The sequence below is a fragment of the Sapajus apella genome, unplaced genomic scaffold, assembly GCF_009761245.1.
Source record: "Sapajus apella isolate SASKATOON/1434 unplaced genomic scaffold, GSC_monkey_1.0 scaffold224, whole genome shotgun sequence".
Taxonomy (NCBI): Eukaryota; Metazoa; Chordata; class Mammalia; order Primates; family Cebidae; genus Sapajus; species Sapajus apella.
The window spans coordinates 672,741-684,845 of record NW_022437164.1 but is presented as its reverse complement, the minus strand read 5'-3'; the positions used below and the strand labels follow the sequence as shown (position 1 = coordinate 684,845).

The 12,105-nt window shown below is 49.9% G+C and overlaps 1 protein-coding gene across 5 annotated transcripts in view; it reads right to left on the bottom strand.

Moving 5' to 3' along the window:
- NLRP12 (NLR family pyrin domain containing 12) overlaps positions 1 to 12,105 on the bottom strand; it is a 32,625-nt gene that overhangs the window by 2,754 nt on the left and 17,766 nt on the right. For 4 of the 5 annotated variants that reach the window (XM_032271129.1, XM_032271125.1, XM_032271126.1 and 1 more), the window contains 4 exons: positions 10,899 to 11,069; positions 9,362 to 9,532; positions 6,677 to 6,847; positions 1,356 to 1,526 (listed from right to left, as the gene is read on the bottom strand). In XM_032271129.1, coding sequence (XP_032127020.1) covers positions 1,356 to 1,526; positions 6,677 to 6,847; positions 9,362 to 9,532; positions 10,899 to 11,069 — 684 coding nt within the window. The remainder of the gene's footprint in view (positions 1 to 1,355; positions 1,527 to 6,676; positions 6,848 to 9,361; positions 9,533 to 10,898; positions 11,070 to 12,105) is intronic. The other variant, XM_032271128.1, reaches the window with a different exon arrangement.

Below are 12,105 nucleotides of genomic sequence, written 5' to 3'. Positions count from 1 at the left end.
CCCCGCCAGATGCTGTCTTGCTCTGTTGCCCAGGCTGGAGTGCACTGCCTCGATGATCTTGGCTCACTGCAACCTCCACCTCCTGGGTTCAAGTGATTCTTCTGCCTCAGCCTCCCAAGTAGCTGGGATGACAGTCACCCGCCACCATGCCCGGCTAATTTTCTGGATTTTTAGTAGAGTTAGGGTTTTACCATGCTGGCCAGGCTGGTCAGCTTCTGACCTCATGATCCACCTGCCTCGGCCTCCCAAAGTGCTGGGATTACAGGCATGAGCCACCACACATGGCCTCAGGTGCTACTACTTAATGTTACCTAGATGCAGAGCCTCAACTCTGTTGCCCAGACTGGAGTGCAGTGGTGAGATCTTGGCTCACAGCAACCTCTACCTCCCAGGTTCAAATGCTTCTCCTATTTGTCTCCTGAGTAGCTGGGATTACAGGTGCACACCGCCATACCTGGCTAATTTTTGTATCTTTAGTAGAGATGGGGTTTTACCATGTGACTAGGCTGGTCTCAAACTCCTGACCTCAAGTGATCCACCCACCTGGGCCTCCCAAAGTGCTGGAATTATAGGCGTGAGTCACCCTGCCTGGCCCCTAACATTTAAAAAAATTAGCTAGGTGGTGCATGCCTGTAATCCCAGCTACTCAGGAGGCTGAGGCAGGAGAATTGCTTGAAGCTAAGAGGCAGAGGTTGCAGTGAGCCAAGATCATGCCACTGCACTCCAGGGTAACAGACTGTCTCAAAAAATAAACGAGATGATACCTCATACCATTCTAAATCCTTCAGATTAGGGCTACAGCTGTCATGGTAGAATGGTAAGGAGGAGAAAGTCACTATTAATATTTGAAATTTACACAATACCGTATTGAATTATTACTTTTTAGATGGAGTGTTGCACTGTCACCCGGGCTGTAGTGCAGTGGTTTGATCTTGGCTCACTGCAATCTCTGCCTCCTGGCTTCAAGCAATTCTTCTGCCTCAGTCTCCTGAGAAGCTGGGATTACAGGTGCATGCCACCATGCACGGCCAGCTAATTTTTTTTCGTATTTTTAGTAGAGATGGGTTTTCTCCATGTTGGCCAGGCTGGTCTCAAACTCTCGACCTCAGGTAATCCACCTGCCTAGGCCTCCCAAAGTGCTGGGATTACAGGCATAAGCCACCATGCCTGGCTAAATTTTTTTTTAAATGGGGCAGTACCCCCAAATCAAGAATAAATTCAGAGAGACTTCCTGTCTTGTCTTTCCACCTCTCTTCTACCTGAATCTTTGTGGAGAAGGCAGGATACTTGGTGAATAGAAAAATGAAGGATGAGAAAGCACTTCCACCGTTCCCTCCTCACTCCCTGATGCTCACCACAGTTTCCGGAGTCTGCAGGTGGGATGTTGCAGCCCCTCGGCCAGCAGCCACAGGCCCCAGTCTCCCAGGTCGTTGAAGCTCAGGTCCAGCTCCTGGAGGTGGTGGTTGGCCTGGAGCACGGTAGAAAGACCCTCACAGGCGGCAGCACCCAGCCGGCAAATGCCCAACCTGCAAAGACAGGATGCCAGAGCGGACTGGGAAGCATTCTTCTTGCAAACACCTGCTGGGAGGGCCCTGCGTCAATCCTGTGCTGGTTGCAGATAGGGACACGCTCAGTCTTTACCTTTGAGAGGACAAAAAGATGAGACCAAAGTAGGAAGATGAAAGGAAGGGAGGAATACAAGAACAGAAGGAGGCCGGGCATGGTGGCTCACACCTGTGATCACAGCACTGTGGGAGGCCGAGGCGGGCAGATCACAAGGTCAGGAGTTCAAAACCAGCCTGATCAACACGGTGAAACCCCGTCTCTACTAGAAACAAAAATTAGTTGTCTGAAAGGGTTGATATCTAGAATTTACAAAGAACTAAAACAGATTTACAAGAAAAAAACAAGCCCATTCAAAAGTGGGCAAAGGATATGAACAGATACTTTGCAAAAGAAGACATACATGAGGCCAACAAACATGAAAAAATGCTCATCAGCACTGGTCATCAGAGAAATGCAAATCAAAACTACATTGAGATACCACCTCACACCAGTTAGAATGGCGATCATTAAAAAATCTGGAGACAACAGATGCTGGAGAGGATGTGGAGAGATAGGAACACTTTTACACGGTTGGTGGGAGTGTAAATTAGCTCAACCATTGTGGAAGACAATGTGGCGATTCCTCAAGGACCTAGAAATAGAAATTCCATTTGACCCAGCAGTCCCATTACTGGCTATATATCCAAAGGATTATAAATCATACTACTATAAGGACACGTGCACACAAATGTTCATTGCAGCACTGTTCACAATAGCAAAGACCTGGAACCAACCCAAATGCCCATCGATGATAGACTGGACAGGGAAAATGTAGCACATATACACCATGGAATATTATGCAGCCATCAAAAACGATGAGTTTGTGTCCTTTGTAGGGACATGGATGAACCTGGAAACCATCATTCTCAGCAAACTGACAGAAGAACAGAAAATCATCAGCTGGGCATGGTGTTGCGTGCCTGTAATCCCAGCTACTCAGGAGGCTGAGGCGGGAGAATTGCCTGAACCCAGGAGGCGGAGGTTGCGGTGAGCCGAGATCGCGCCATTGCACTCCAGCCTGGGTAACATGAGTGAAACTCCGTCTCAAAAAAAAAAAACAGAAGAACAGAAAATCAAACACCGCATGTTCTCACCCATAGGCGGGTGTTGAACAATGAGAACACATGGACACAGGGAGGGGGAGCACTACACACTGGGGTCAGTTGGGGGGAAATAGGGGAGGGACGGTGGGGGTGGGGAGTTGGGGAGAGATAGCAAGGGGAGAGATGCCAGATGTAGGTGATGGGGAGGAAGGCAGCAAATCACACTGCCATATGTGTACCTATGCAACAATCTTGCATGTTCTTCACATGTACCCCAAAACCTAAAATGCAATAAAATAAATTTTAAAAAAAGTTAGTTGTCTGGTGGCGTGCGCCTTAAGTCCCATCTGCTCAGGAGGATGAGGCAGGAGAAATGCTTGAACCTGGGAGGCAGAGGTTGCAGTGAGCTGAGACTCTACCAGTGCACTTCAGCCTGGGCAACAGAGCAAGACCCCTCACAAAAAAAAAAAAAAAAAAAAGCAAATAAGGCCAGGCATCATGCTTATGCCTGTCATTCAGCATCTTGGTTGGAAGGCTGAGGCAGGAGAATTACTTGAGGCCAGGAATTTCTGACCAGTTTGGGCAACCAACAACTTGTTTCTACAAAAAATTTTTTTGAGACAGAGTTTGACTTTTGTTGCCTGGGCTGCAGTGCAATGGTGCGATCTTGGCTCACTGCAGCCTCCGCCTCCCGAGGTCAAGAGATTCTCCTGCCTCCGCCTCCCAAGTAGATGAGACTACTGACATGTGCCACCATTAATTACATATTTTTAGTAGAAGTGCAGTTTTGCCATATTGATCAGGCTGGTTTCCAACTCCTGACCTCAGGTGATCCACCCACCTCAGCCTCCTGTCTTCAAAAAGATTTTAAGAAATTAGCTGGTGCTGGCCAGGGGCGATGGCCCATTCCTGTAATCCCAGCACTTTGGGATGCTGAGGCCTGGCCAACATGGTGAAACCTTGTCTCTACTAGAAATCCCAAAAATTAGCTGGGTGTGGTGACACACATCTGTAGTCCCAGCTGCTCAAGAGGCTGAGGTGGTTCAGTCACTTGAACCCAGGAGGTGGAGGTTGCAGTGAGTCCATATTTTGCCACTGCAGTCCAGCCTGGCCAATAGAATGAAACTCTTCCTCCAAAAAAAAAACAAAAAACAAAAAAACAACAAAAAAAACGACATTATTTGGGGCCAGGCAGGGTGGCTCATGTCTGTGATCCCAGCACTTTGGGAAGCCAAGGGAGGTAGATGACAGAGGGCAGGAATTAGAGACCAGCCTGGCCAAACCCTGGCTCTACCAAAAATGGAAAAAGCAGCCAAGCGTGGTGGTGTGTGTCTGTAATCCCACTAAAGAGGCTGAGGTGGAGAAGTGCTTGAACCTGGGAGGTGGAGGTCGCAGTAAGCCAAGATCGTGCCACCGCACTTCAGCCAGCATGACGGAGTGAGACTCCAAAAAGCAGACAGTTTGCTGGACACGGTGGTGTGTACCTGCATTCCCAACTACTACTGTGGAGGCTGACGTTGGAGGATCCCTTGACCCCAGCAGTTGGAGGCTGTGGTTCACTGTGACCCCACCTGTGAGTAGCCATTGGACTGCAGCCTAGGCAACACAGCAACAGCCCATCTCAAAAAAAAAAAAAAAAAATTTGTGCGTAATTTTGTTTTTTTGCTGTTGCCTTGATAAAAAAAAATACACAAAATGTATATTTTTGAGCACCTCTACCCACATCTTGTACTAGTCACTAGGAGATAGAGTTGGAATAGCTCCTATGCTTGTAGAATGCTACCACACACACATATACACAGATTACAAATTTATTTTTTGAGATGGAGTCTCACTCTTGTCACCCAGGCTGGAGTGCAGTGGCACAATCTCAGCTCACTGCAACCTCCGCCTCCTGGGTTCAAGTGATTCTTCTGCCTCAGCCTCCTGAGTACCTGGAATACAGGTGCCTGTCACCATGCCCGGATAGTTTTTCTATTTTTTTTTTTTTTTGAGACAGAGTCTCATTCTATCACCAGGTCCAGAGTGCAGTGGTGTGACCTCGGCTCACTGCAACCTCCACCTCCCGGGTTCAGGCAATTCTCCTGCCTCAGCATCCCGAGTAGCTGGGATTATAGGCACACGCCACCATGCCCAGCTAATGTTTTGTATTTTTAGTAGAGACGGGGTTTTACCATGTTGACCAGGATGGTCTCGATTTCTTGACCTCGTGATCCACCCGCCTCGGCCTCCCAAAGTGCTGGGATTACAGGCTTGAGCCACTGTGCCCGGCAGTAGTTTTTCTATTTTTAATAGACACGGGGTTTCACCATGTTGGCCAGGCTAGTCTCAAACTCTGACTTTAGGTCATCCACCCACCTTGGCCTTCCAAAGGGTTGTGATTACAAGGGTGAGTCCCCGAGCCCAGCCTTCAAATTTCAATAAATGGTGCTAAGGGAAAGTATGAGGTCACATAGGATCACAAATCTGGGAACCCAGATCATAGCCGGGGATTAGACGGGGTGTCCAGCTGGCTGTAGTGGCTCACACCTGGAATCCCAGCACTCTGGGGGGGCCAAGGCCCGAGGATCTCCTAAGGCCAGGAGTTTGAGACCAGCCTAGGCAACAAATCAAGACCTTATTCTTTTTAATTTTTTTTTTTTTTTTGAGACGGAGTTTCGCTCTTGTTACCCAGGCTGGAGTGCAATGGCGCGATCTCGGCTCACCGCAACCTCCGCCTCCTGGGTTCAGGCAATTCTCCTGCCTCAGCCTCCTGAGTAGCTGGGATTACAGGCACGCACCACCATGCCCAGCTAATTTTTTGTATTTTTAGTAGAGACGGGGTTTCACCATGTTGACCAGGATGGTCTCGATCTCTTGACCTCGTGATCCGCCCGCCTCGGCCTCCCAAAGTGCTGGGATTACAGGCTTGAGCCACCACGCCCGGCAAGACCTTATTCTTACAAAACAATAAGTAAAAATTACACAGGTGTTGCGCCATTGCACTCCAGCCTGGGCAACAAGAGCAAAACTCTGTCTCAAAAAAAAACTAGCCAGGTGTGGTGGTGAGTGCCCGTGCCTTCAGGCACTCAGGAGGCTGAGATGGGAGATGGGAGGACGGCTTCAGTCAGAAGGTTGAGGGTGCAGTGAACCATGATCACTTCACTGCACTCCAGCCTGGGCAGCCAGCAAGACCCTGTCTCAAGATAACAAAGTGTCTAAAGAGTGTTCTGAAGAAAAGCTGAACTCTGGGCAAAGAGGAGACATAGCAGGACCGCATTCTAGGGAACAAGAATTGCTTGTGCAAAGGGCTGTGTGTCAGAAAAAGCCTTTAACGAAGGCTGATGTGGCCGGACACAGTGGCTGACACCTGTAATCCCAGAGCTTTGAGAGGCTGAGGTGGGCAGATCATGAGGTCAGGCGTTCGAGGCGAGGCTAACCAATATCTCTAACTGTTTTTCTAATTTTGTATTTTGTAAAAATAGAAAAATTAGCCAGGCGTGGTGTTACAAGTTTATAATCCCGGCTACTCGGGACGCTGAGGCAGGAGAATCGCCTGAACCGGGGAGGTGGAGGTTGCAGTGAGCTGAGATGGTGCCACTGCACTCCAGCCTGGGCAACAGGAGCAAAACTCTGTCTCAAAATAAAAACGAAAACGCTGATGTAGGGCCAGGTGTGCTGGCTCATGCCTGTCACAGCACTTTGGGAGGCCAAGATGGGCCAATCGCCTGAGCTCAGAAGTTTGTGACCAGCCTGGGCAACATGGTGAACCCTCATCTCTACTAAAACACAAAAAATGAGCCAGGAGTGGCAGTGCGCGCCTGTAGTCCCAGCTACACAGGAGGCTGAGGCGGGAGACTTGCTTGAACCCAGGAGGCGAAGGTTGCAGCGCGCTGAGATTGTACCACCGCACTCCAGCCTGGGCAACAGAGCAAGACTCCATCTCTGCAGAGAGAAAAAGGTTGCTGGAGTAGCTAGAGTTGAGAAGCAGAGGCAGCATGGCCTCTGCAGTCCCAGGTGAGGGTCTGGGTTTGTGGATGGGGACTCACCGGAGGGTCTGGAGCTTGCAGGTGGGATGCCTGAGGCCCTCACACAGCAGCAGTGCCCCGGGGTCCCCCAGGTCATTGAGGCTGAGGTCCAGCTCCGTCAGGCTCTGGTTCACGCTGAGTGTTGAGGCCAGCCCTTCACAGGCAGCAGCAGTGAGGTGGCAGATCTTCAGCCTGCACAAAACAAAATCCAATTTAACAGCGTCATGGAGACTTACTAAATTTTGAGGCAGGGTCTCACTCTGTCCCCCAGGCTGGAGTGGAGTGGTGCAATCTCGGCTCACTGCAACCTCCACCTCCTGGGTTCAAGTGATGCTTCTGCCTCAGCCTCCCAAATAGCTGGGACTACAAACGCCTGCCACCACTCACTCCCCGCTAATTTTTGTATTTTTAGTAGAGACCGGGTTTCACCATGCTGGTGAGGCTAGTCGTAGTCTCAAGCTCCGGCCTCTCAAAGGACTGCGATTACAGGTGTGAGCCACTGGGCCCAACCCCAAAATCTTAGCAGAAATGCATTTTCAGACGATCCATTTTAAAAAGGGGCAAAAGATTCGAATATGCATTTCTTCAAGGAGGGTGTACAAATGGGCAACAGCACCTGAAAAGATGGTAGGTCTCACTAATCATTGGGGAAATACAAATCAACACCACAGTGAGATAGCATCCCATACCCATTAGGATGCCTACTTTTTTTTTTTTTTTTTTTTTGGGCCGGAGTCTCACTCTGTCACCCAGGCTAGAGTGCAGTGGCAGTATCTTGGCTCACTGCAACCTCCTCCTCCTGGGTTCAAGCAGTTCTGCTTCGGCCTCCCAAGTAGCTGGAACTACAGGTATGTACCACCATGCCCAGCTAATTTTTGGATTTTTTTTTTAGAAACAAGGTTTCACCATGTTGCCCAGGCTGGTCTCAAACTCCTGATCTCAGGTGATCTGCCTGCCTTGGCCTCCCAAAATGATGAGATTAAAGGTGTAAGCTACTGTACCTGGCCAGGATGCCTACTATTAAATGTAATGCCTATAATCCCAGCACTTTGGGAAGCCTAGGTGGGCAGATCACCTGAGGTCAGGAGTTCGATACCAACCTGGCCAACAAGGTGAAACCCTGTCTCTACTAAATCTGAAAATACAAAAAAAAAACTAGCTGGGCAAGTTGGCGGGTGCCTTTAATCCCAGCTACTTGGGAGGCTGAGGCAGGACAATTACTTCAAGAGTCACCTGTGAGGTGAAGGTTGCAGTGATCTGAGATCGTGCCACTGCACTTCAACTGGATGACAGATTGAGACTTCATCTCAAAGAAAAAAAATGAGGGAAAGAAAATAGGCCAGGCACGGTGGCTCACACCTGTAAGCCCAGCACTTGGGGAGACTGAGGTGGGCAGATCACCTGAGGTCAGGAGTTGGATACCAGCCTGGCCAACATGGTGAAAACCCACTCTACTGAAAATGTAAAAATTTGCCTGGTGTGGTGGTGAGCACCTGTAATCCCAGCTACTCAGGAGGCCGAGGCAGGAGAATCGCTTGAACCTGGGAGATGGAGGTTTCAGTGAGCTGAGATTGTGCTGCTGCACTCCAGCCTCAGTGGCAGAGCAAGACTTGGCCTAAAAAACAAAACAAAACAAAAAACGCTGACTTGGGTGCCATGCCAGCAGCTCACACCTGTAATCCCAGCACTTTGGGAGGGCAACGGAGGAGAATCCGTTGACCCAGGAGTTTGAGACCAGCCTGGTCAACATGGTATAACGCTATCTCTACAAAAAAAAAAAAAAAAAAAAAAAAAGAAAAATTAGCTTTGCAATGGTAGCACATGCCTGTAGTTGAAGCTGCTTATGAGGCTGAGGGGCAGGATGATTGCTTGAGCCCTACTGTTCTTTGTTTTTTGAGATGGAGTCTCACTGTTGCCATGGCTGGACTACAGTGGAGTGATCTTGGCTCACTGCAACTTCCGTCTCCTGGGTTTAAGCGATTCTCCTGCCTTAGCCTCCGGAGTAGCTATGAGTACAGGTATGGGCCACCCCACCCAGCTAATTTTCGTCTTTTTTTTTTTTTTGAGATGGAGTTTCGCTCTTGTTACCCAGGCTGGAGTGCAATGGCGCGATCTCGGCTCACCGCAACCTCCGCCTCCTGGGTTCAGGCCATTCTCCTGCCTCAGCCTCCTGAGTAGCTGGGACTACAGGCACGCGCCACCATGCCCAGCTTATTTTTTTGTAGTTTTAGTAGAGACGGGGTTTCACCATGTTGACCAGGATGGTCTCGATCTCTTGACCTCGTGATCCACCCGCCTCGGCCTCCCAAAGTGCTGGGATTACAGGCTTGAGCCACCGCGCCCGGCCCTTTTTTCTTTTTAAAGTATCTCTTCATCTCTTAGGCTGGAGGGCAGTGGCACAATCTTGGCTCCCTGCAGCCTCCTGGGTTCAAGCAATTGTCCTGCCTCAACCTCCCTAGTAACTGGGACTACAGGTGCCACCACGCCCAGGTAATTTTTGTATTTTTAGTAGAGACTGGGTTTCACCATGTTGGCCAGGCTGGTCTTGAATTCCTGACCTCAGGTGATTTCGCCCACCTCGGCCTCCCTGACAGCTGGGATTATAAGCGTGAGCCACCATGCCCTACCTGTGGATGCATTTTTATACCGTCATTCAGTATGAAGGGATTTGCCATTTTATTATAGTTGAGCTCAAGAAGAACTCACCACAAAGTCCGTAGTCTGCAGGCTGGGTGCCTCAGTCCCTGACACAGAAACCTCAGGCCCAAGTCCTCCAGGGCATTTCCTGTCAGGTCCAGCTCAACCAGATGTGGGTTTGTGCTGAGCACAGAGGCCATCTCCTGACACGCCCCGGACTCCAGCTGACACTTCCTCAACCTTGGGAGGAAAGAGAGGTTGAAGAGGGAGCCGTCTTGCTTTTCTGTGTCCTGATCACTCATGCCCTGGCCTGTTTATTTTATTTTATTTATTTAGACACAGAGTCTTGCTCTATCACCCAGGCTGAAGTGCAGTGGCGTGATCTCGGCTCACTGCAACCTTCACCTCCAGGGTTCAAGCAATTCTTCTGCCTCAGGCTTCTGAGTAGCTGGGATTACAGGCGCCCGCCACCCCACCTGGCTAATATTTTGTATTTTTAGTAGAGACAAGGTTTCACTGTGTTAGCCAGGATGGTCTCGATCTCCTGACCTCATGATCTGCCTGCCTCAGCCTCCAAAAGTGCAGGGATTACAGACGTGAGCCACCTCGCCTGGCCTATTTTATTATTTATTTAGAAACAGTTTCTTGCTCTGTCACCCAGGCTGAAGTTCAGTGGTATGATATCAACTCACTGAAGCGTCGACCTCTGCACTCAAGCAATCCTCCTGCATCAGCCTCCTGAGTAACTGGGAATACAGGTGTGTGCTACCATACCTGGCTAATTTTTCTTTTTGAGGTGGAGTCTTGCTCTGTTGGCCATCCTGGAGTGTAGTGTCAAAATCTTGGCTCACTGCAGCCTCCGCCTTCCGAGTAGCTGGGACTTCAGGCTGGACTACAGGCATGTGCCACCATGCCAGGCTAATTTTTGCATTTTTAGTACAGTCAGGGTTTCACCATGTTGGCCAGGCTGGTTTCAAACTCCTGACATTAGGTAATCTACCGTCTGGCCTTCCAAAGTGCTTGGATTACAGGTATGAGCCACCACTCCTGGCCCATACCTGGCTAATTAAAAAAAAGTTTTTTTTTTTTTAGGCCGGGCGTGGTGGCTCACGCCTGTAATCCAAGCACTTTGGAGGCCAAGGCGGGCGGATCACCTGAGGTCGGGAGTTCAAGACCAGCCTGACCAACCTGGTGAAACCCCGTCTCTACTAAAAATACAAAAAAAAATTTGCTGGGTCTGGTAGTGGGGGCCTGTAATCCCAGCTACCTGGGAGGCTGAGGCAGGAGAATCACTTGAACCCAGGAGGTGGAGGTTGCAGTGAGCTAAGATCGCACCACTGCACTCCAGCCTGGGCCACAGAGGAAGACCCTATCTTAGGGGGAAATAAAGGAAAGGTGGTTGGTGGGGGGGGAGTGGCCCCAGGGGTTCCTCATCATGTGGAATTGAGTGTGGAGTCAGAGGAAGACAGAAGTACGTCCTCTGAAGTGCCTAGAGTCCAGGGCCAGGGTTGAAGGTCATGGGGTTAAGGGCCAGCCCTGATTCAGAGGTGAAGATCTGGGGAGCACCAGCATTTTATATTTCATGCTCCCGGGGATGGAGACTCACTGAATCATCTGCAGCCTGCATCGGGGATGCCGCAGGCCCTCGCAAAGCAGCGTCACGCCTGGTAGTCCAATGCCATTGCCGCTGAGATCCAGCCTTGTTAGATTCTTATTGGCTATGAGAGCTGCAGAGAGGTCTTCGCAGGCTGAGCTGGAGACACCGCACCGCTTCAGCCTGGGTGGAAATAAAAAGGAACCAGTCATTGCCTTTGCTTTTTTTTTTTCTTTTTCCTGAGGTAGAGTTGCTCTGTCACGTAGACTGGAGTGCAGTGGCATGATCTTGGCTCATCCCAACCTCTGCCTCCTGTTTTCAAGCGATTCTCCTGCCTCAGCCTCCTGAGTAGCTGGGATTACAGACATGTGGCACCATGCCTGGCTAATTTTTGTATTTTCATAGAGCCAGGGTTTCACCATGTTGGCCAGGCTGTTCTCAAACTCCCAACCTCAGGGATCCGCCCGCCTTGGCATCCCAAAGTGCTGGGATTACAGGCATGAGCCACCATGCCTGGGTTTTTTTTTTCTCTCTTTTTTTATGCTACACTTTTTTCCTGTTTTTCTTTTTCTTTCCTTTTTGTGTGCGTGTGATGGAATTTCACTCCGTTTTCCAGGCTGGAGTGCAGTGGCGCCATGATGATTCACTAGGGCCTCAATCTTCTGGGCTCAAGAAACCTCCTACCTCAGCATCCTGAGTAGCTGGGACTACAGGTGCACACCACCACGTCCAGATTTTTTTTTTTTTTTTTTTTTTGAGACGGAGTTTCGCTCTTGTTACCCAGGCTGGAGTGCAATGGCGCGATCTCGGCTCACCGCAACCTCCACCTCCTGGGCTCAGGCAATTCTCCTGCCTCAGCCTCCTGAGCAGCTGGGACTACAGGCACGCACCACCATGCCCAGCTAATTTTTTTTTTGTATTTTTAGTAGAGACGGGGTTTCACCACGTTGGCCAGGATGGTCTCGATCTCTTGACCTCGTGATCCACCCGCCTCGGCCTCCCAAAGTGCTGGGATTACAGGCTTGAGCCACCGCGCCCGGCCCAGATTTTTTTTAAGATGGGGTTTCTCCATTTTGGTCACGCTGGCCTCGAACTCTTGACCTCAGGTGATCTACCCACCTTGGCCTCCCAAAGTGCTGGGATTACATTCGTGAGCCACCGAGCCTGGTTTTTTTTGTAAAGACCTTCTTTTTTTTTTTTTTTTTGGAGACGGAGTTTC